The 22,807-nt window shown below is 66.3% G+C and overlaps 1 protein-coding gene across 1 annotated transcript; it reads right to left on the bottom strand.

Annotated features, from left to right (window-relative positions):
- Nucleotides 1–1,629: 1,629 nt before the first annotated feature.
- On the bottom strand, nt 1,630–22,629 carry SDR42E2 (short chain dehydrogenase/reductase family 42E, member 2). Its single transcript, XM_045589343.1, has 12 exons — nt 22,336–22,629; nt 20,784–21,690; nt 20,291–20,386; nt 19,053–19,110; nt 17,215–17,333; nt 16,339–16,414; nt 12,439–12,521; nt 8,088–8,225; nt 7,738–7,803; nt 7,247–7,310; nt 4,788–4,861; nt 1,630–2,176 (listed from the first exon to the last, which is right to left on the bottom strand). Exons 1-12 carry the CDS (start codon nt 22,479–22,481, stop codon nt 1,949–1,951), a joined length of 2,055 nt encoding a protein of 684 aa, XP_045445299.1. The 5' UTR covers nt 22,482–22,629; the 3' UTR covers nt 1,630–1,948.
- Between the last annotated feature and the right edge of the window lie 178 nt (nt 22,630–22,807).

Here is a 22,807-nt window from a genome sequence, read left to right as displayed (position 1 = left end):
ACAACTGCTTAGGCAGGACCTACTGTGGCCGGAAACCAAGCTCCTCGGGAGGCTGCAGGACACACAGGGCAGACATGTGCTTGCACCCACAGAGCGTGCAGACACCGCAGTGTCGTTAATCACACCTCTGAGGAGTGGGTGCTAAGCAGTGCAGCCTGCCAACTGGGCCGGGCCAGGCCAGCAGCAGAAGGGACGTTTAGCTGGGACTTGAAATTCTGTGAAGGCGATTCAGGGCGCTGGACCGAGGGCCAGCAGTGGAGCAAAAGAGGAGGCTGAGGTGTTAGGCGGGGAGGGCCATCGACTCGATCCTGCGCTCTTCCAAAGGCTGTAAGCCTGAGGGTGGCACGTTCCAAATTTGGGTTCAAAGAATTCCCTCTGGAGGGACAGGAGGCATGGCTGAGGTGCAGACGAGCGGAAATCACCCGTATCACGTTTAGGCCCGGGGCCTGCGGCTGCTCCCCGCTGAGGTCAGCCACGCCCCAGGCTCCTCCCTGGACAAGGACAGACCTGCTGGGAGGGTGGCCCACGGATACCGAGCAGCACGTAGATGGAAGCCCTTTCAAACCGCCCAGCGTTTCACAGACACGAAGGACCGTTACTGAGCGTTGTATGTTATACACACACAGCTCAGCCTGGCAAAGGGAGCGCACTCTGCCGCCGCTTCACAACCTTCATCGTTCAGCGGAGGGACAGCCCCCGGGGATGCCCACACCGCAGGCCCGTCCCCTCTGACTGACTCTTCCCCTCCCCCGCAGGGTTTGTAGATTTGTGCTGTTTCCATCTTTTCCGGGACCCAGCCTGACCGGAGGTTCACACGGGCCTGTGTGATGCTCCCGGAGTATGGACACACCGCTAACATTGACACACGCCGCCGGCGTCCGCCCCTGCGGAAAGCGAGGCTGCTTAAGGCGTTTTGTGGGTTTAAATGTCAAAGATGATGGCGACCCCCACTGCCCTCTCCTTAGCAAACAGAAGCCGTACTAAATCATAAAATACGACCAAGTCCTAATTCTTCCTGAAATAACCATATTGGAACTTTCCCAGACGTTTAATTATTTAAAAAGCTTTTGTTTTGCTTTGAATGTCGCTGCTGGTGCTGTTTGCTACGCTGAGTCACCCCCAGACTAAACGGAAGTCCAAAGGGCCGGGCTGGGCGGGCAGACGCGTGGGTGTGGGGCTCCTGCAGCCTGGCCGTCCGCACACAGGGGCCTGCCGGAGCCCGGCGGGAGCCATCAGCGCTTCCAGAACGGTCCCCGGGGTCCCGAGAAGACCCAGGAGCAGCCCCGGAGGCGCGGGGAGCGAGGAGAGCCTGGTCCCCGGAGAGGCTGCAGCGGACGACGGAGCTGCCACACGGGCCCGCGGAGGCCGGGCCGAGAACCCACCTGGGAAGGGGGCGAGGGGGCGGGGCCGGAGATGAAGGGAGGGGCGGGGCCGGAGCGGAAGGGCGGGGCTGTGTAGGACACGCGGGGAGTGGCGGGGTCGGGTAGGACACGTAGGAGGGGCGGGGCCGGAGCGGAAGGGCGGGGCGGGGCCGGGCAGGACACGTAAGAGGGACGGGGCCGGACGGGCGGGGCGGGGCCGGAGCGGGAGGGGCGGGGCAGGACGCGTAGAGGGGCGGGGCCGGAGCGGGAGGGGCGGGGCCGGAGCAGGACACGCGGGGGGGCGGGGCCGGGCCCAGAGGGAGGAGCAGCCAGGCTGGGCTCCGGCGCACCCCTCCGTCCGGAAAAGGAGGAACCAAAGCGGGGAGACCCGAGGCGACCCAGGCTGGACCGGGGTGGGGGGCAGTCCCGTTAGGCGGGGCAGGCTTAAGGCTAGGGCCTCATCGGAACCGGGCCAGGCCCGAGCGGGCAGCAGGACCGAGGCCCAGAGGGGTGTCAGGCGGAGGGTGAGGCGGGGCGGGTCCAGCGGAGGGTGAGGCGGGGCTGGGCCCGGTCAGACGGTCAGACGGTCAGGCCGCCGGCCGCCGGCCTCGGAGCAGCAGGGCGGCGAGCAGGCCGAGCAGCAGCAGCGCCAGCAGCAGCCGCAGCAGCCCCCGCGCGCGGGCCCGGCGGGGCGGCGGGCGGGCGCGCACGAAGTGCTCCACGGCGTCGGCGAAGTGGAACTTGTCGGGGGCGTAGCCCAGCTGCGCGCGCGCCTTGCGGATCTGGAAGGTGTGCGTCACGGCCACGCTGTGCACCTGCGGGGCGCCGTGCGGAGCTCCTGTGACCTCCTGAGCCCAGGCCATGGCCCCTCCCTGCCGCCGCCTCGGAACGGCCCGGCCCGGCTGTGCGCCTGAGCTCCGGCTGGGCCTCCGGGCTGTGGGCTCTGGGAAGGGACCGTGTCTGCCTGCGGCGCCCAGCGGGGCCTGTCAAGTGCAAGTTCAGTGAGGAAACCTCCGGTTCTAGCCGGAGGCCGGCTGTGTGCGCAGGCCGAGCGGCAGAGGCGCCAGGCCACCCCGGGAGGGGCTCCTTTGCCCGGAGCTGCCAGCCAGGGAGCCCCGCCGGGCAGTCAGCAGCCCACACTGACCCCTGGCTCACTGCACACGCTGTGGTTGGTTCACAGCCTCAGGTCTGGCTGCAGGTCAGCTCTCAGCCCCGCTATCGAAGCGAGGAGCACAGGCCGGCTGTTTCTCCCTGTGAGCCGGTGGGAATGTGGACACCCAGAGCAGAGGTGATGGTTAGAGACAGAAAACAGCGGTTTGGCTCAGTGGATAGAGCGTTGGCCTTCGGACTGAAGGTCCTGGGTTTGATTCCGGTCAAGGGCATGTACCTGGGTTGCAGGAGGCCGGGGGTGTGCAGCAGGCCCCTGTGTGCAGACGGCCAGGCTGCAGGAGCCCCACACCCACACCTCCAGTAGGGGGTGTGCAGGAGGCAGCTGATAGATGTTTCTCTCTCATTGATGTTTCTAACTATCCCTCTCTCTTCCTCTCTGTAAAAAGTCAAAAAATATTTTAAAAAAAGAAAAAAAGAAAGCAGCTGCTCACACGATGGCGCTGTGTCCCCATTCCATCCCCCTGCCCCTCCGATGGTTCCAGGAGAGGCTGTGCGACCTGCCCGTTTCTGCCCAGCCTCCACTGCCGGGTGGGGAGCACGAAGCTTGGGGTGCCTTGCCAGTTCCAGAACGGGGTGACCGAGGACAGATCACTGACTTTTCTAGTCCTGTTTCTCACCAGAAAGTGAGATCACAACCATAATTCTCTTTCCCTTCCTAACCTACCAGGACTGCCCGAGTGCAGTGCCTCCCAGGCCAGCGGAGAAAACCAATGAGAGTGCACAGGGAGGGTTCTGCAAAAACACCAGACACCCATAAAGTTTTCTGCACGAACACGCCCTCTCCTTAACTGCATGTGCTAGGAGAGACACGGCTCTCTGAAAGCACGTCTGTGCAGAGCAGGCACTTGGTATGTACACACCGTGCGGTAAGCATGCACAGGGACCCGGAGCCAAAGGCTCAGGGCGGCAGTGTGCTGCGAGTTGGCAGAGTAGGTGGGGAGTTGTGGCATTCTAAAAAGTAAAAGTCATGCCCGGCTGCGTGGCTCAGTGGTTGATCGTCAACCAGGAGGCCACGGTTCGATTCCTGGTCACGGCACATGCCCGGGTTATGGACTTGATCCCCAGCGTGGGGCACGCAGGAGGCAGGTGATGGATGATTCTCTCTCCCTCTCCCTTCCTCTCTGAAATCGATAAAGACATATTAGAAATAAATAGGTAACAATAAACAGTAAAGGTCATGGGGCCTGTTTCTGGAGCCTCCGGGTTGGCTGGGAGGATAGACTGGAGGAGATGATAATGATGAGAAGGGCTTGGAGCTGTCACCATTCAGAGTGAGAGAGAACACTCGGCCTCAGCAAAGCCCAGGGTCAGATGCTCACAAAGGACCTAGCCCAGACCTGTGCCCCCAGGGGGTTCCGAGATCTCAGCCAGTCCCAGTCACAGTGCCAGAGGGACGAGGGGTGGTGGCAGTGGGGGTGGACAGAGGGCAGGGAGAGGGAGGTGGTGGCGGTGGGGGGACGGGGCAGGGAGAGGGAGGTGGTGGCGGTGGGGGGACGGGGCAGGAAGGGGTGAGGGTGGTGGCGGTGGGGGGACAGGGGGCAGGGAGAGGGAGGTGGTGGCGGTGGGGGGACGGGGCAGGAAGGGGTGAGGGTGGTGGCGGTGGGGGGACAGGGGGCAGGAAGGGGTGAGGGTGGTGGCGGTGGGGGTACGGGGCAGGAAGGGGTGAGGGTGGTGGCGGTGGGGGGGACGGGGCAGGAAGGGGTGAGGGTGGTGGCGGTGGGGGGACAGGGGGCAGGGAGAGGGAGGTGGTGGCGGTGGGGGGACAGGGGGCAGGAAGGGGTGAGGGTGGTGGCGGTGGGGGGGACAGGGGGCAGGAAGGGGTGAGGGTGGTGGCGGTGGGGGGACAGGGGGCAGGGAGAGGGAGGTGGTGGCGGTGGGGTGGACGGGGCAGGGAGAGGGAGGTGGTGGCGGTGGGGGGACGGGGGCAGGAAGGGGTGAGGGTGGTGGCGGTGGGGGGGACGGGGCAGGGAGAGGGAGGTGGTGGCGGTGGGGGGCACAGGGGGCAGGGAGAGGGAGGTGGTGGCTGTGGGGGGACGGGGCAGGAAGGGGTGAGGGTGGTGGCGGTGGGGGACAGGGGGCAGGGAGAGGGAGGTGGTGGCGGTGGGGGGACGGGGCAGGAGGGGTGAGGGTGGTGGCGGTGGGGGAAGGGGGGGGTGGGGGCGGTGGGGGGACGGGGCAGGAAGGGGTGAGGGTGGTGGCGGTGGGGGGCCGGGCAGGAAGGGGTGAGGTGCGGGGCACAGGCCCAGCAGCTCTTACCTCGCTGCGGGTGAGCAGGGGCGGGACGCTGCAGAGGGGCCTGAGTGCCAGGTGCAGGTACTCCATCAGCACGGCTGTGGGAGAGAGGCCGCTGCCCAGGGCGCCTAGCTCTCGCTACCTGCAGGGCCCTGGGGCCTGTCCGCTATTGCTCTGCCAGGAGGAGTCTTCCCTTTGCAGACATGCTCTGTCTGTGGCTCCTCACTCCTTATTCGGCCGAGAAACGGCACAGTTAAGCTGTTACCACATTTTAAGGACGGACCGAGCAGACTCCAGGTTACCTCCCCGTAACGCCTGCCTCATCACCTCCATCCCAACGCCAGAGACCCGGCAGGACATGTGTGCGCGGGGGGTCCTGGAGGCTGCGGCTGCGCGGGGGCCTCCCTCCACGCAGCCACAGGCCCTGCCCCGTGGAACTCCCGGGCGAGGGCACCTTGCCTGTTGGGCTTTTGTTATATGGACGCGCTCGCGAGTAGGAGAGGAAGAAGCCGGGCGGGGGCTCCTCCTGGGTTGCGCTCTGGACCTCCGCAAAGGCAGCTGATGCTTCTCTGCCCCCGGTCCCACAGATGGATGTTCTGGGTGCGGCCGAGGCGTTGTTATATTTTAGAAGCCCCGGTGGACCGCAGTGTGCAGCAGGGCTAAGAGCCTTCAGTCTCAGCTGGCTCCCGGAGCCCGGAAAGCTCCGGAGCCTAAGGAGTGTCAATCGCCGTGCGATGCGGACTCTGAGCATCCCTCCCGCCCGTGAGCCCCAGTGACAACATTGTACAAACTCCTGTTTAACAGGCAAGCCTCCTGGCTCCATCCCCAATGATGGTTCTCTCCCATCATTGATGTTTCTCTCTCTCTCCTCTCCCGTCCTCTCTGAAATCAATAAAAAATACATTTTTAAAAGGCAGCATCCCAGCGCCTGTAAAATACGGGACCCGTGGAGGTTCCCAGGAGCACCGCCCCCAGTGACACAGGCCCCGTCCCCAGGGTGAACACCACAAGCCTAACCCCAGCACTGCTCCCCTAACCCCTACTCTGCTCCCCTAACCCTAACCCCTGCTCTGCTCCCCTAACCCTAACCCCTGCTCTGCTCCCCTAACCCCTAACCCCTGCTCTGCTCCCCTAACCCCTAACCCCTGCTCTGCTCGCCTAACCCCTAACCCCTGCTCTGCTCCCCTAACCCTAACCCCTGCTCTGCTCCCCTAACCCTAACCCCTGCTCTGATCCCCTAACCCTAACCCCTGCTCTGATCCCCTAACCCCTAACCCTGCTCTGCTCCCCTAACCCCTAACCCCTGCTCTGCTCCCCTAACCCCTAACCCCTGCTCTGCTCCCCTAACTCCTGCTCTGCTCCCCTAACCCCTAACCCCTGCGCTCTGCTCCTCCCTAACCCCTAACCCCTGCTCTGCTCCCCTAACCCCTAACCCCTGCTCTGCTCGCCTAAACCTCTAACCCCTGCTCTGCTCCCCTAACCCGAACAACCATGCTCTGCTCCCCTAAACCCTAACCCCTGCTCTGCTCCCCTAACCCCTAACACCCTGCCTCTGCTCCCCTAACCCCTAACCCCTGCTTCTGCTCCGCCTAACCCCCTAACCCCAGCACTGCTCGCCTAACCCCTAACCCCCTGCTCTGGCTCCCCTAACCCTAACCCCTGCTCTGCTCCCCTAACCCTAACCCCTGCTCTGCTCCCCTAACCCTAACCCCTGCTCTGCTCCCCTAACCCTAACCCCTGCTCTGCTCCCCTAACCCCTAACCCCTGCTCTGCTCCCCTAACCCTAACCCCTGCTCGTGCTCCCCTAACCCTAACCCCTCTGCTCTGCTCCCTAACCCTAAACCCCTGCTCTGCTCCCCTATCTGCTCTGCTCCCCTAACTCCTGCTCTGCTCCCCTAACCCCTGCTCTGCTCCCCTAACCCCTGCTCTGCTCCCTAACCCCTGCTCTGCTCCCCTAACCCCTGCTCTGCTCCCCTAACCCCTGCTCTGCTCCCCTACCCCCTGCTCTGCTCCCCTAACCCCTGCTCTGCACGCCTAACCCTTGCTCTGCTGCGCTTGAGGTGGCCGGCAGGGGATGGGGTGTGAGCAGAGACTGGCCTTCATGGTGAGGAGGAGAGTCTAGGGTCAAAGTGGTACTTCAAGTCCCAAAGCACCTGGCTCAGGACGGCCTTGGGGCCAGAGTGCGATGCCCTCCAGTGCAGGCCCCGGGGTGAATGCCCTCTTCTCGCCCTGGCGCGCGGGCAGGCCACCGATCTATCAGGGCCTTGGTTGCCTCTCCTCTACCATGGACCCCACACGACCCACCTAGCACGTGGCACGAGGTTTTAACACGCAGGGGAGGGGCGGGGAGGGCGTGCGGGCTGGGCGCACCGGCTGGAGTGAGGTCGCCTCAGTACCGGCCCTCGGGCACCCTCGCCTCCGCCCGGCCCTGGGAGTGCAGGTCCCGGGACGTGGGGGGCTGCTGACGCCCTTCCTTTGCTCACCCGTCAGGTAGACGCAGGAGGTGGGCACCTGGATCCAGGGCTGGCTGTACCCCAGCTTCTCGAACTGCAAGGGAACGGGCCTGAGGTCAAGACGTCCCCGGGCTGGAGCGGAACAGCCACACGCTCTCTCCTCCGGCCCACAGAGGTCCCTCCGGCCGGCCGCCCGCGCCGGCCCACCGTGCGGGTCCGAAGTGAAGCCGGAAGCCCCGCAGGCCGAGTGCCGGGCGGGGTGCCCGGGTCATTCGCACGCTTCGTCTGTGTGCGTCCGCGGCTCCCAGGGGCGCTTCCACGTGGCCATGGGGGCGGGGCCCAGGCGTGCGGAGGGTGTGGGCGGGGACGCACCCTGGAGGGACTGCCCACCGGGGAACACAGGACAGGACAGCCAGCGCCCAGCTCCAGGCAGGGCCGGTGTTACCCGGCTTTGGAAATGGAGTCTGCGTGTTAGCGCGGGAGGGTGCAGGGCGAGCAGAGGGGTGGCACCCGGGACCTACCAGCGGCGCCATCCACTCGAAGAGGTTGACGCTCTCCCCGTCGTTGATGTAGTAGGCCTGCCCGCTCTGGGGACACGGAGGGACAGTCAGGCCTCCTCCCGCCCCTGCGGCGCCAGCCCCCGGCCGGCCACTCTGGGCAGCCCCGCGGGTGCCCGGCGACTCGGGTGGCAGACTGGCCCGCCCTGCGGGGGGAGGAGGCGGTCTGCGGGCCGGAGCCCCTCGGACGGACAGGGCGGGGCGGGGCGGGACGGGCGGGGGAGGGGGGGGGGGGCGGGGCGGGCGGGGGAGGGGGGCGGGCGGGGCGGGCGGGGGAGGGGGGGGCGCTGCCGCGGGAGGACGCACGGACTCACGGCCACGAAGCCCTTGGCCGCGGTGAGCGCCTCGGCCGCCAGCTCGTGCGCCCGCACCAGGTTTTGCACGTGGACCCAGTTCATCCTGGCGCCGCGGTCCCCGAAGCGGAACATGAACAGCCTCTTCTGGATGTGGCTCTGGGGGGTGATGGACACGACCCGGTGCTCCCGGCCTTCCATCTCTGCTGCGGGCCCGACCCGACCCGACCCGACCCCGACCCGACCCCAGCCCCGACCCGACCCCGACCCGACCCCGACCCCCACCCCGACCCCGACCCCCACCCCGACCCCGACCCGACCCCGACCCGACCCGACCCCGACCCGACCCCGACCCGACCCCGACCCGACCCCCACCCCCACCCCAACCCCCACCCCGACCCCCACCCCGACCCCGACCCGACCCCCACCCCGACCCCGACCCGACCCCACCCCCACCCCCACCCCGACCCCGACCCGACCCCCACCCCGACCCCGACCCGACCCCCACCCCGACCCCGACCCGACCCCACCCCGACCCCGACCCGACCCCCACCCCCCGACCCCGACCCGACCCCCACCCCCACCCCGACCCCGACCCCGACCCGACCCCACCCCCACCCCGACCCGACCCCCACCCCGACCCGACCCCCACCCCCACCCCGACCCGACCCCCACCCCGACCCCAACCCCCACCCCCACCCCCACCCCCGACCCCGACCCCGACCGACCCCCACCCCCACCCCGACCCGACCCCGACCCCCACCCCGACCCCGACCCCGACCCCACCCCCACCCCGACCCGACCCCGACCCCCACCCCGACCCCGACCCCGACCCCCACCCCCACCCCGACCCGACCCCGACCCCCATCCCGACCCCGACCCCGACCCCGACCCCGACCCCGACCCCGACCCCCACCCCAACCCCCACCCCCAACCCCAACCCCAACCCAACCCCAACCCCAACCCCAACCCCAACCCCATCCCCAACCCCAACCCAACCCCCACCCCAACCCCACCCCCCCCCCCACCCCCCCCCACCCCCCCACCCCACCCCCACCCCAACCCCCCCCACCCCCCCCACCCCAACCCCCCCACCCCCACCCCAACCCCAACCCCAACCCCAACCCCACGCTGTCCCGGGGCTGGTGCCCGTCGTGCTCTCAGCCCCCGGGGAGGGGGGCCTTGCTCTTCCTCTGCTCGGACCCCACATTGGCTCACCCGCAGGCCCAGGGGGCTGCGCTCTCAGTCTGTCCTGGACCCACCGCTTCCTCCACCCTGCCGCCCTCAGCTCACACCGGTCCTGAAGTGGCCCCCCGGCCCCCCGCTGCACCCCCCACCCGGGGCTCCCGCTGCGTCCCCCCCCCCCCCCCCGGCCCCCCGCTGCACCCCCCACCCGGGGCTCCCGCTGCGTCCCCCCCCCCCGGCCCCCCGCTGCACCCCCAACCCGGGGCTCCCGCTGCGTCCCCCCCCCCAGCCCCCCGCTGCACCCCCAACCCGGGCTCCCGCTGCGTCCCCCCCCCCCCGGCCCCCTGCTGCGCCCCCTACCCGGGCTCCCGCTGCATACCCCCCCCCCCGCCCCCGCTGTGTCCTGGGGCTCCCACTGCGCCCCCCGACCCCCACTGCGTGTCCTCCCCCCCCGCCTCCTGCTGCGCCCCCCCCCCCCCCCGCCCTGCTGTGTCCTCCTGGGGCCCCCGCTGTGCCCCTCCCGCCTCCCGCTGCGCGCCCCCCCCCCCCGCCCTGCTTTGTCCTCCTGGGGCCCCCGCTGTGCCCCTCCCGCCTCCCGCTGCCCCCCCCCCCCTGCTTTGTCCTCCTGGGGCCCCTGCTGTGCCCCTCCCGCCTCCCGCTGTGCCCCCCCCCTAACCCCCACCCCCCGCCCTGCTGCGTCCTCCTGGGGTCCCCAATGTGCCCCTCCCGCCTCCCGCTCCACGTCGTCGTGTCCACCCCCCCCCCCCCCCCCGCCCTGCTGCGTCCTCCTGGGGCCCCCGCTGTGTCCCCTTGGGCCAGGGGCACCTCAGCCCTGGGTGGAAGGCGTGTCCCCGCTCGGTCTGGCAGGGGAAAGCCTCAGGCCCAACAGCGGCCTTCTGGTCCCGCTCCAGCTCCCGTGGACAGGCCCCGGCCTGTGGGTCCCCAGGCCCGTCTGCCCCGGGAACACACTGACGCCTCCTAGGGCTCCGTGCTGCTCCGTCTGCTGGAGGCGCCTCCTCAGTCCCCGTGCTGTGCTCTGCCTCCCCTCACACGGATGCTCATGTCCCTGCTCCCTGACCCCACTGCCCGCTCCTGCTCCTCAGCCTCGAACACCTCCCTGTGTCTGCACACGCCGGCCATGCGCCACGCTGCCACCCTCCGCCCTGGACGAGACCCTAAGCCCACAGGCAGGACTGTCCCCACGCCCAGAGCGAGCTCCTGTCGGTCCCATCCCAGGCGTGTCCCATGCCGTCTCCTCTGCTTGGACAGCCTTCTCTCCGCCACCCACTTCCTTCTTCTCCTTCGTCACCTGCTCCAGGAAGTCCTCCTGGACTTCCCTCCCTTCCAAGCACTCATCTTCTCGTTCTTCTTCTCATAAATTCCCCACCACACCGAGTCTGTGACCTGCCGTGTGACCTCACCACGCCGAGCCTGTGACCTGCCCGTGTGACCCCACCACACCGAGCCTGTGACCTGCCCGTGTGACCCCACCACACCGAGCCTGTGACCTGCCGTGTGACCTCACCACGCCGAGCCTGTGACCTGCAGTGTGACCTCACCACGCCGAGCCTGTGACCTGCAGTGTGACCTCACCACGCCGAGTCTGTGACCTGCAGTGTGACCCCACCACACCGAGTCTGTGACCTGCCCGTGTGACCTCACCACGCCGAGCCTGTGACCTGCCCTGTGACCTCACCACACCGAGTCTGTGACCTGCAGTGTGACCTCACCACGCCGAGCCTGTGACCTGCCCGTGTGACCTCACCACGCCGAGCCTGTGACCTGCCGTGTGACCTCACCACGCCGAGCCTGTGACCTGTCTGTGTGACCTCACCACGCCGAGTCTGTGACCTGCCGTGTGACCTCACCACGCCGAGCCTGTGACCTGTCTGTGTGACCTCACCACGCCGAGTCTGTGACCTGCTGTGTGACCTCACCACGCCGAGCCTGTGACCTGCAGTGTGACCTCACCACGCCGAGCCTGTGACCTGTCTGTGTGACCTCACCACGCCGAGTCTGTGACCTGCTGTGTGACCTCACCACACCGAGCCTGTGACCTGCCGTGTGACCCCGCCACACCGAGTCTGTGACCTGCCGTGTGACCTCACCACGCCGAGCCTGTGACCTGCCGTGTGACCTCACCACGCCGAGCCTGTGACCTGCCGTGTGACCTCACCACGCCGAGCCTGTGACCTGCCGTGTGACCTCACCACGCCGAGCCTGTGACCTGCCCATGTGACCTCACCACGCCGAGCCTGTGACCTGCCGTGTGACCTCACCACGCCGAGCCTGTGACCTGCCGTGTGACCTCACCACGCCGAGCCTGTGACCTGCCGTGTGACCTCACCACGCCGAGTCTGTGACCTGCCGTGTGACCTCACCACGCCGAGTCTGTGACCTGCCGTGTGACCTCACCACGCCGAGCCTGTGACCTGCCCTGTGACCTCACCACGCCGAGCCTGTGACCTGCCGTGTGACCTCACCACGCCGAGTCTGTGACCTGCCGTGTGACCTCACCACGCCGAGCCTGTGACCTGCCCGTGTGACCTCGCCACGCCGAGCCTGTGACCTGCCGTGTGACCCCGCCACGCCGAGCCTGTGACCTGCCCGTGTGACCTAACCACGCTGAGCCTGTGACCTGCCGTGTGACCCCGCCACACAGAGTCTGTGACCTGCCGTGTGACCTCACCACGCCGAGCCTGTGACCTGCCCGTGTGACCTCACCACGCCGAGCCTGTGACCTGCCGTGTGACCTCACCACGCCGAGCCTGTGACCTGCCGTGTGACCTCACCACGCCGAGCCTGTGACCTGCGTGTGACCCCGCCACATGAGTCTGCGACCTGCCCGTGTGACCTCACCACCCTGAGTCTGTGACCTGCCGTGTCCCCTGCCCGGCTCTGACAAAGCTGAGGCCAGGGCCCGCCAAAGCCCCTTTGCCAGCTTTCTCTGGAGAGAGGCTTTTTGCACGAAGACTCTGGTGCTGGCGGCATGAGATGAGCCACCTGGCCCCGTGGGGCCCACCTGTGAGTGGGGCCACAGCTCCGTGTCTGCCACCCACGCCCTCACCCGGCGGGCACACCTGAGAGCCAGCCTGGCGGCCCCTCCCGGGGCTGAGGGCCCGCACAGGAACCCGCCCGAGCCTGCTGCAGGCGGGGCCTGGACCGCCGTGCGGACCGGACGACGTACCGCCACGCGGGGCAGGTGCCGCTGCTCTTCGGGGCCGTAGATCCCCGGGGGCCGGAGGACGCAGGTCCGCAGGGTGCCTCCTCCTAGGACACGGGGCGGCGTCAGCGGAGGCCGGCCAGAGGGGGACAGAGGGCTGCCCGCACCGCCTGGGCCTCACTGGGACAGGTTCGCAGGGAAAACAGGTCCTTGGGGTTTCCTCATTCAGTTAGTATTCTCTCAGTCAGTCAGTTAGTCGTTCAGCAAACACTATTCAGATGTTTGCTCCTTTTCCCCTGCCCCTGCCTCACGCGCTAGGGCTTGGGGTGGATGCTGTGGAGAGCCTACGATGACCAAGGTGGTTCCCGCCCTCAGGATGCTCACCGGCCAGTCACAGTGAGACCTGGGTGCAGGTGCGCACCGCCCGGGGCAGACGGATTCCCCGAGGCCCCTGTGCTCATTACGGCCGCACCGGCCGCACCCCACTGGCCAGCAGCGGAGTCCTTCCCCCTCTGACCCTCGGCTGGATGAGGACCGTGGCCCACGCGGGAAACTGCGGTCTCTCTCCCTGCAGGCAGCCCGGAGCCCAATCCGCACAGGGCTGTGATCCGTCTAAGGACACCACTCGGCTTTGTGGCGCTGAGGTGGGGCCACGGCCCAGGCGCCCCGCTGACGCTGCCTCTCAGGGACACGGCAGGACAGGCAGACCCTGTCCCCAGCCTCCAGCCTCGTCTCCCCACCCGGAAACCCGTGCTGGGTGGGTGCTGGGGGGACCAGCACCGCAGGCAGGACAGGGCGAGCCGTCCGCACAGGAGTTGGGGACAGCTCCGTGCCCGCGGGGCCTGGCCAAGGCAGAGCTTGGTGCAGGGCTCCCCAAATTCTCTCCCAGGGCCCCCACGTGTGGGGAGATAGAGGTGTCTCCTTTGGGGTGTAGCCCAAAGGGCTGCCACAAATATTTCTTTCACATTTTAAGAAAGCCCGTGAAATTTTCAGTTTGTTCTTAAACCCCATTTGTGCTTTACACTTAAATTTTAAAAAATTACTTCTCTGTACATTACTTGACACTCAGCCTCAACTCCTCAGCTGAGATGGGGCCCCCTGGACGATGCTCTACTTGGGAACCCCACACGGCTGCACCCCAAGCTCACCCTCTCCCTGTGTGAGGTCAGGACTGTGGTCCAGCTGGGCCTCTGGCCCTGAGGCGGCTGGCCAGTAACCTGTGCTCCCCCAGGAAAGCGGTCCGAGGAGGGGCTTACCCAGACTGGCCCTCAGCTCCCGCCCCTCCCGCCCCTCCGCCCTGAGGGCCGCCCCCACGGCCATTTTTCTAGAAATTTCTGTCCCACAACCTCCCGGTCCCGCCGGTTAGCCAGGACCAGTGTCTGCGGGCCACAGTCACACCCCCCAACTGCTTCCCGGATCAGCTCCTCACTGACGATGAGGCCCAGGGAAGGGGTTGGCTGGCAGCTCTGAAGACACACAAGCCCGGAGGCTGCTGTCCGGCCTCGTTGGGAAAAGGGCCTTCGCACAGGTACAAGGACCTCACACAAGGTGGTCCCGGATCCCCGGGGTGGTCCCTAAGCCACGCCCGGTGCCCTCACACGAGACTCAGAGAGACCGGAGTGGAGCGGCCCTGTGGAGCCCGAGGCCGAGACTGGACGCTGCCCCCCCCCCGGGTGGGCGGGAGGGCCCGAAGGACCGGGAGCCTTCGAGGGAGCGGGCCGGCGGCCGGGCTGAGCCACCAGGCGGGTGGCCGTTTGTCCTGGGACAGGACACGAGGGCCCCTGAGGCGCGCACCAGCCCCGCCCCGGCCGGGCTCTGCACACAGCCTCCGTCCGGCAGGGACAGGGCCCGGCCAGGCCCAGGGGCAGCCGGGGCAGCGAAGGCAGGAAACCGCCCGGGCGGCGGGCTGGCCTCGAGGCCGGTATCAGGTGAGCGTGTCTGTAACAGCCTGAGGCTAATTTTAGACTCCGGTCCCTGGCACAGGGGGAGGGTCGGGTTGCAGTGACATTGGCCGGCGGGGCACGGCAGGCACGTCACAGACGCCCGGGCCCAGGATATCCGTGACTCTCTTGACCATGGAAAGTGGGGGATGCTCATATAAATAATTCTTGGCCTGAGGATTAGGTGTCTGGCTTCTCGGCTGCTGGTCCTGTGTGCGCAAGCACGAGTGTGTGTGTGTGTGTGTGTGTGCATAAGCGAGTGCGTGGAAGGGTGGCAGAGGGTACAGTGGGGGCAGGTAGAGAAGAGAATTCAACGGCACAGGGTCAAAACCTCTAGGAAAACACAGCTGGAAGCTCCTGATAGGCCCAGGGTGATGGGGTGGGGAGGATTCTGATTTTTTTAAATTCTCACCTGAGGATATGTTTACTTAGTATTTTTATTTTTATATTTTAGAGAGAGAGAAAGGGAGAGAGAGAAAAACATTGATCAGCTGCCTCCCATGTGCCCCTTGACAGGGATCAAACCCACAACCTAGGTATGTGCTCTGACCAGGAATCATCGAAATCACAACCCTGCGGGATGATGCTCCAACTAACTGAGCATCTGGCCGGGGCTGTGGGGAGGATTTTAGGGAAAAGAGCTCGTTCTCAGAGCCCTGCTCAGCTGTGGCTACAGTGTAGGATGGGGGTGAGGCCCCAAGCACTGGTGTTAGACCCCCGAGGCAGAGAAAGGGTTCAAATCCCACATCTGCCGCCTAAGACTGTGTGACCTTGAGTTAAGTCAGTTACCCTCTCAGCTCAGTGTCCTCCCCTCTAAATTTCAGGGTTTATAACTACAAGCACCCTGGCTTTCCAAAACCAATTGGTCCCTGAGTTTAGGTAGTGAGGGTAACAGAGTTTACTTTCATTTTTAAAAAAGATATCCTTATTGATTTTAGAGAGGAAGGGAGAGAGAGTCAGAAACATCAATGATGAGAGAGAAGCATTGATCGGCTGCCTCCTGCACGCCCCACAACGGGGATCGAGCCTTCAACCCGGGCCTGTGCCCTGACCGGGAATCGATCTCTGACCTCCTGGTTCACAGGTTGACACTCAACCACTGAGCCATGCCACTGGACGGTAACTGAGTTTTCTGATTTAAGTTTCTGAATTTTGGAAAGCAAACAGTGATAGTGTTTGGATAGTGAGGATTTATATAAATCGACTCGGTTCCTGAGTTTGGAAAGCACGGCTGCTGTGAAAGTTGTGGAAAGTTCTGCCTGTGGAACTGAATGTGAATAGGCGTGGGGGCAGGAAGCACCCCTAACCAGGCTGTCCGTGTCCCCTCGCTGCAGCGCCATCGTCATTCCTCAGACAGCGCCGAGGCGGACTCCGCTCCACCCCACCCCTCCCAGCAGGACCCTGGCATGCAGAGGGGTGCGCTGCCCAGGCCACCGGCGGTGGGGCTGGGCTCTGAACTCGGGCGGCCTGACCAAACCGGGCAGCCACATGGCCACCGCACACAGCCCCTGCCTGTGTCCGCTCCTCCCGCAGCCCGTCCGTTCCTCCCCGTCCGCTCCTCCCGCAGCCCGTCCGTTCCTCCCCATCCGCTCCTCCCGCAGCCCGTCCGTTCCTCCCCGTCCGCTCCTCCCCGCAGCCTGTCTGCTCCTCCCCGCAGCCTGCAAATGCGCTGTGGAGGCAGGAGCCGCTCCCTGGATCCATCTGTCTGTCACTCGCAGCCCTTCCGCGTGCCACACCCACTGCAAACCCCAACCGGGAGCACATTCCTCCCACGGGTCCCTCAACAGGCCCCTCCCACTGGTGTCCCCCGCCCGGCCAGGAGCAGCCTGAGGGCGGGCTGGGCCACCTCCCGGTCCTCTGGGCTCAGAGTGTGGATGGAGCGGGACCGCGGCCCGGGACGTGTCCTCTCGAAGGCAGGGCCTCGAGCACGCCAGCTGGACGCTAGGACATGCGTGCTGGGCAGGGCAGCGGGCCGCGTCCTCACCTGGGAGAGGCGTGCCGTTGGCCGAGAGGGTCAGCTGGTCGGCGATGGCCTTGGTTCTGGAGTAGTGGTCCATGTGCTGCCGGGAGGACACGCCGGGAGGGGCCCTCAGTGACCGCCGCCCCTCAGCCCCGGCTGCCCCGCCTCCCGCCCCGCAGGGCTGGGCTCTGGGACGCTCCCCTCTGGTGGAAGCCACGGAGCAGCTCAGGGCGGCTCCTGCAGCCGGCTGCCCGGGACACGGAGGGGACACGGAGGGGACACAGGACCCAGAGGGGGACCCAGAGGGGGACACGGAGGAGGGGAAACAGGTCACGGAGGAGGGGGACACGGAGGGGGATGCGGAGGGGACACGGAGGAGGGGGACACAGAAGGGGACACGAAGGAGGGGGACACGGAGGGTGACACGGAGACGAACACGGAGGAGGGGAACACAGAGGGGGACATGGAGACGAACACGGAGGGGGACACGGAGTCCTGTGGGGTTGGCAGTGGTTCTGACACGCCCCTCATGCTCTCTCAGCCTCACAGGGCGGCCGGCGGAAGCAGAGGCTCAGAGCACAGCCCGGCGCAGGGCGGGGGCGCGCGGGGCGGTGGGGGGGGTGCGGGGCGGGAGGTGGGTGGGCGGGGCGGGGGGGCGCGCGGGGCGGGAGGGGGCGCGGGGGGGGGCGCGCGGGGCGGGGGGGGGGGGGCGAGCGGGGCGGGAGCGCGCAGGGCGGGAGCGGGCCGTCCGGCTTCGCGGTCCCGGTGGCGTGACCATCACGTGGAAGAGGGCCCACGCTCCGGAGGCTGGGGACCCCTCTCTGGGCCTGGACTGGCTGGCTCTGCCCCCTTCCCCGCTGCTGCGGGCCCCAGGCCCGGCCGCCCGCCCTGAACAGGCACCTTCTCCAGCGGGAAGTAGGGCACCGAGTCCTCGTCCCCCTGCTCGATGGGCTTCCCGCCGAAAGCCACGTTGACGGTGCTGGTGTAGACGAGCCTGGGAACGCGCTGGCGGACACAGACTGCGGACAGGGCACCAAGTCACAAATGCGCACACACGTGCACACATGCGCACTCACACTCACACACGCACACTCACACTCACAAGCACACTCACACACACAAGCACACACACACACGCACACTCACACACACTCACAAGCACACTCACACACACTCACAAGCACACTCACACACATGCACACTCACACTCACACACACTCACACACACAAGCACACACACACGTACACGCACACTCACACACACACAAGCACACTCATGCACACTCACACACTCACAAGCACACTCACACATGCACACACACACTCACACGCACACACTCACACTCACACACACTCACACACACACACACACACATGCACATGCCCACTCTCACACATACACCCACACATGCACACTCACGCACACACTCACGAACTCACACATGCACGCACATGCACACACACACACGCAGACACACAGACACACACACTCATACACATATACACTCACACACGCACACACAGGCACACACACGCACATTCACACACTCACACACACATGCACACGGGCACTCACACATGTGGGCACTCACGCACTGACACACGCACACACGCAGACACACACTCCTTTCCTTGCGTGGGGTGTGGGTCTGGTCCCTGCTCTGTGCCCTGGGTGCCAGGCCAGCGAAGCTCCGGCTTCTGTGCTGTGCTCACACAGAAACTCATGCACTCACACACGCACACGCGCGCGCACACACGCATACACACACACACACACACACACACACACTCCTTTTCTTGCGTGTGGTGTGGGTCTGGTCCCTGCTCTGTTGACGTTGACAGTGCTGGTGTAGATGAGCCTGGGAACGTGGCGGCAGACAAAGACTACGGACAGGACACCAAGTCTCACACACATGCACACACACGTGCACACACACGTGCACACCACACGTGTGTGGGGCCTCAGATATTGTCTCTGCGTGTGTGTGCGTGTGAGTGTGTGTGTGTGAGTGTGTGTGAGTGTGTGTGTGAGTGTGTGTGTATGTGAGTGTGTATATGTGTGTGAGTGTGTGAATGTGTGTGTGTGAGTGTGTGTGAGTGTGTGTATGTGCGTGTGTGTGAATGTGTGTGTGTGAGTGTGTGTGAGTGTGTGTGTGTATGTGAGTGTGTGTATGTGTGTGTGAGTGTGTGTGTGAGTGTGTGTGAGTGTGTGTATGTGTGTGTGAGTATGTGTGTGTGTGAGTGTGTGTATGTGTGTGTGTGAGTGTGTGTATGTGCGTGTGTGAGTGTGTGTGAATGTGTGTGTGTGTGTGAGAGTGTGTGTGTGTGTGTGGTGTGCCTGTGTGTGTGTGTGTGCAGTGTGTGTTGTGGTGTGGTGTGTACTTTGTGTGCGTGTGTGTGCTGTGTGTGTGTGTGTGTGTGTGTGTGAGCATGGCATGGAGGGGAGTCACTCCAGGGACACAGAAAACACACTCCAGAGCCAGAGAGGGAAGCGAGGTGCAGGTGTGCCCAGCGCCCGGAGGGGCCTCCCAATTTGGCTCCTCCCTGTCCCCTCGCCCCCGTCCTGGGACACGCTGCCCACTGTGCAGGCCCGCGGCCGGGCAGGGTGTGCACAGGCCTCGCCGGGCGGGAGGTGGGGAGGAGGCCCAGCTGTCCCTGCTCCCCTCTCCGCCCCCCCGGGGGCTGGGCCTGAGGCAGGAGAGAGAGAGGGGACACACCAGGCCACTCTGAGCGCCTACCATCGATCACCAGTTTGGTGCCTCCGACATTGACAGACTCAATCTGCTCTTTCTGAAGCTACAAGACAAGACGGCGGGCGGGTTGGGGGCGGCCTCGGCCCGCCCGCGGCTGAGCAGTGAGGGTGGGGGCGGCAGGGCCCCCAGAGGCACGGACAGCGAGCCGGCCTCAGCTCCCTGGCCCGGAGGATTTGGCCCCCGCTCCCTCGTCTGTGCCGTGCGGGCAGACCGTTGCACGCTCGCCCAGGGGGACACGGGGCTGCAGAGCATCGGACTGTGTCTTCGCTCTGGGAGTCCCTGTCCTTCTCTGAGTGCCAGCGGCTCTGTCCGTGCCCTGGGGAGGGCCAGGAGGAGCCGGTCTGCGTGGACCTGCGGGAGCCAGGGCCACGAACCCCCGCAGCGCGCCTGTCCTCTGCGCTCTTTGCTCACCAGGTAATCCAATCACAGGCACAACCAGCAGGCCGTGACGGGGAAGGAACTCCCGGCCAGTCCCGTTCCATCTCCCTCCCCCCGAGGCAGCCACCGGGTCCAGTCTTGTGTATTTCTAGAAACAATCTGTGCTTACAGCATCGGCACACACAGAGGCGTGAGTATATACATATTGACCCAAGCCCTAGCCCGTGTGGCTCAGTGGATAGGGTGTCGGCCTGCAGATGGAGGGTCCTGGGTTTGAGTGCAGTCAGAGGCACAGGCTTGAGCCCCAGTAGGGGGCGTGCAGGAGGCAGCCGATCGATGATCCTCTCTCATCATTGATGTTTCTCTCTGTCCCTCTCCCTTCTTCTCTGAAATCAATAAAAATATATGAATACACAAATATTGACCCGAGCTTTTTTTTTTTTTTTTGCAAACAGGAGGATATCAGGCCGTATCTCTGCGCCTCGGGAAGTTTTCAGGATCAGCACACTCTGAGTGGCCTGGTTCTTTTGAGCTGCGTTGTGTGAACACAGCACACCTTTTTATAACCAGCCTCCCCATGGTGAGCACTTAGGCTGTTTCCTTGTTGTGTGATCAGACACAGCTGCCAACGAGCACACTGTCCGCGCCGAGTGCGGCTGTGCTGAGACGCTGCGGCCTCAGTGCTGGCAGTGCCATCCCTTCACAGTGCGAGGGGCTCCGGGCGCGGACTGCTACCACAGCCAGCGGCAGGCTGGAGTCGGGTGGCGGACGGCGATGGCGCTGGGCGAGCCGGCCTCCCGGGCGGGCGGGCGAGGCACACAGCGAGGGCCGCACGGACGGCTCACCTTCTCGGCACCGGACATGCCGTGGGAGGCCACATGGAAGACACAGTCCACCCCTTCGAAGGCACGGAGCAGGGCCGCCTCGTCCCGGACGTCGGCCTGGAGCGGGAGGAAGGAGCCCGAAGGTTTGGGTCCAGGCAGAGACCAGCCGTGCACCTCGCCAGGCCCAGCGCGGCCGATCGGCCTGGCCGAGCCCCGGGACCCGAGGGCGGGGCAGGCTTACAGGCTCCACGGGAGCCAGCACCGGCACCAGCCGCCCCCCGCTTCCCGGGCTGTGCGCGGACCCGGCCTCCCCAGCCCGAAGCCCGGAGCCGGTGCCGTGGGCCCTCCCGGGGGGAACCGGAGGCTCAGAGAGCAGAGCCTGGGCCGAGGCCGTCCAGCGGGGAAGCCGGGGTGGAGGTGGAGCTTAAACAGCGTGGACTCCTCATCCTCCTGGACCGGCTCGGCCTCTGACCTCCCCCCAGCCTGGCCGCCCCCGCCCGGGCCCTCACTGCACCTGGATGAACTCGGTCCCCGGGACCAGCTCCCACTGGGGCCTGCGGAGGTCGAGCAGGATGACGGAAGAGCCGCTCTTGGCCAGGCTGGAGCCGAGACTGAAGCCCAGGTAGCCGCCTCCTCCGGTCACCAGAACCTTCTGCCGCGGGGCCTGCCCCGGTGCGGACGGAGCCTTCTGCTGCCGTGCCGGGGAGGGGGCTGCCGCGGACTCACCGGGCTCACCGCGGAGCCCAGGCCCTGCCCCTGGCCCCGGTACTGGCCCAGCTCCGGGCCCCGGTACTGACCCAGCTCCGGGCCCCGGTACTGACCCAGCTCCGGGCCCCGGTACTGACCCAGCTCCGGGCCCCGGTACTGACCCAGCTCCGGGCCCCGGTACTGACCCAGGTCCCGGGCCCGGTACTGACCCAGCTCCAGGCCCCGGTACTGACCCAGCTCTGTGCCCAGGTACTGACCCAGCTCCGGGCCCCGGTACTGACCCAGGTCCCGGGCCCGGTACTGACCCAGCTCCGGGCCCCGGTACTGACCCAGCTCCGGGCCCCGGTACTGACCCAGGTCCCGGCCCTGGTACTGACCCAGCTCCGGGCCCAGGTACTGACCCAGGTCCTGGCCCAGGCCCCGGACCTGAAGCAGCACCAGGTTCCGGAGCAGAACCAGGTCCCAGAGCAGAACCAGGACCCGGTCCAGGTTTCAGAGCAGAACCAGGCCCCAGAGCAGCACCAGGACCCAGAGCAGAACCAGGTCCTGGTCCAGATCCCAGAGCACCAGCAGGCCCTGGAGTAGGCCTGGACACAGCACCAGGTCCTGGCCCAAGTCCTGAAGCGGCACCAGGTCCCGGAGCAGCACCAGGTCCCGGAGCAGCAGCAGGTCCCGGTCCAGGTCCTGGAGCAGAACCAGGTTCCGGTCCAGGTCTCAGTCCATGTCCCGGAGCAGAACCAGGCCCCATAGCAGCAGCAGGTCCCGGAGCAGCACCAGGTCTTGGAGCAGCACCAGGTCCTGGTCCAGGTCTCAGTCCATGTCCCGGAGCAGAACCAGGCCCCACAGCAGCACCAGGTCCCGGAGCAGCAGCAGGTCCCGGAGCAGCAGCAGGTCCCAGAGCAGCACCAGGTCCCGGAGCAGCACCAGGTCCCGGAGCAGCACCAGGTCCCGGAGCAGAACCAGGTCCCGGTCCAGGTCTCAGTCCATGTCCCGGAGCAGAACCAGGCCCCACAGCAGCAGCAGGTCCCAGAGCAGCAGCAGGTCCCGGAGCAGCCATGTCCGGAGCAGCACCAGGTCCCGGAGCAGCACCAGGTCCCGGAGCAGCACCAGGTCCCGGAGCAGAACCAGGTCCCGGTCCAGGTCTCAGTCCATGTCCCGGAGCAGAACCAGGCCCCACAGCAGCAGCAGGTCCCGGAGCAGCAGCAGGTCCCGGAGCAGCAGCAGGTCCCGGAGCAGCACCAGGCCCCGGAGCAGCACCAGGCCCCGGAGCAGCAGCAGGCCCCGGAGCAGCACCAGGCCTCGGAGCAGCAGCAGGCCCTGGCGTCGGTCTGGACACAGCACCAGGCCCAGGCTCTGACACTGAACCAGACGCCCGGCCAGCCCCGGGCACGGACCCCCGGCCGGCGCCCGCTCCCCCGGCCTGGCAGACGGGGCAGCTCTCCTCCGGGGCGGCGCCCGCGGCTCTGCAGGCCTCCGGGGCGGCGCCCGCGGGGCTGGGCTTCATGCTCACGGAGCCATGTGGCTGTGCGCCTGCGGGAATGAAGGCCGTGTTCCAGAGCCCGGGCCGAGGAGGCCCCTGGGTGCAGCGACCGGTCCCGTTAGACTCCTGACGGCTTCCCAGGTGGCGGGTGGCTTAGACTCGGAGACTCGGAGACGGCGGGGCCTTGGGTGCTACAGCTGGGGAAACAAGAGGCCCAAGGTCACCCGCTTGGCTGAGAGTCACACCGAGTCCTCGTGGCTCCTCTGCCAGTCCCTTACACCCGTTCCCATGGAGACCGGCGCAGACGGGCAACGGCAGCAGGGGAGCCTCACCAGGTTGGGGGTGACTCT

The sequence above is a fragment of the Pipistrellus kuhlii genome, unplaced genomic scaffold, assembly GCF_014108245.1.
Source record: "Pipistrellus kuhlii isolate mPipKuh1 unplaced genomic scaffold, mPipKuh1.p scaffold_m20_p_31, whole genome shotgun sequence".
Classification (NCBI taxonomy): Eukaryota; Metazoa; Chordata; class Mammalia; order Chiroptera; family Vespertilionidae; genus Pipistrellus; species Pipistrellus kuhlii.
This window is presented reverse-complemented; position numbering and strand designations above follow the sequence as displayed.

Excerpts from the sequence above, each read along its gene's own strand:
- SDR42E2 (XM_045589343.1), bottom strand. The coding sequence starts at position 22,481 with ATGAAGCCCAGCCCCGCGGGCGCCGCCCCGGAGGCCTGCAGAGCCGCG. Across the intron at positions 7,804-8,087 it reads CGGCCAAGGGCTTCGTGGCC|AGCGGGCAGGCCTACTACAT; the intron begins GTGAGTCCGTGC and ends CCGTGTCCCCAG. Across the intron at positions 2,177-4,787 it reads CCCTGCTCACCCGCAGCGAG|GTGCACAGCGTGGCCGTGAC; the intron begins GTAAGAGCTGCT and ends GGCGCCCCGCAG.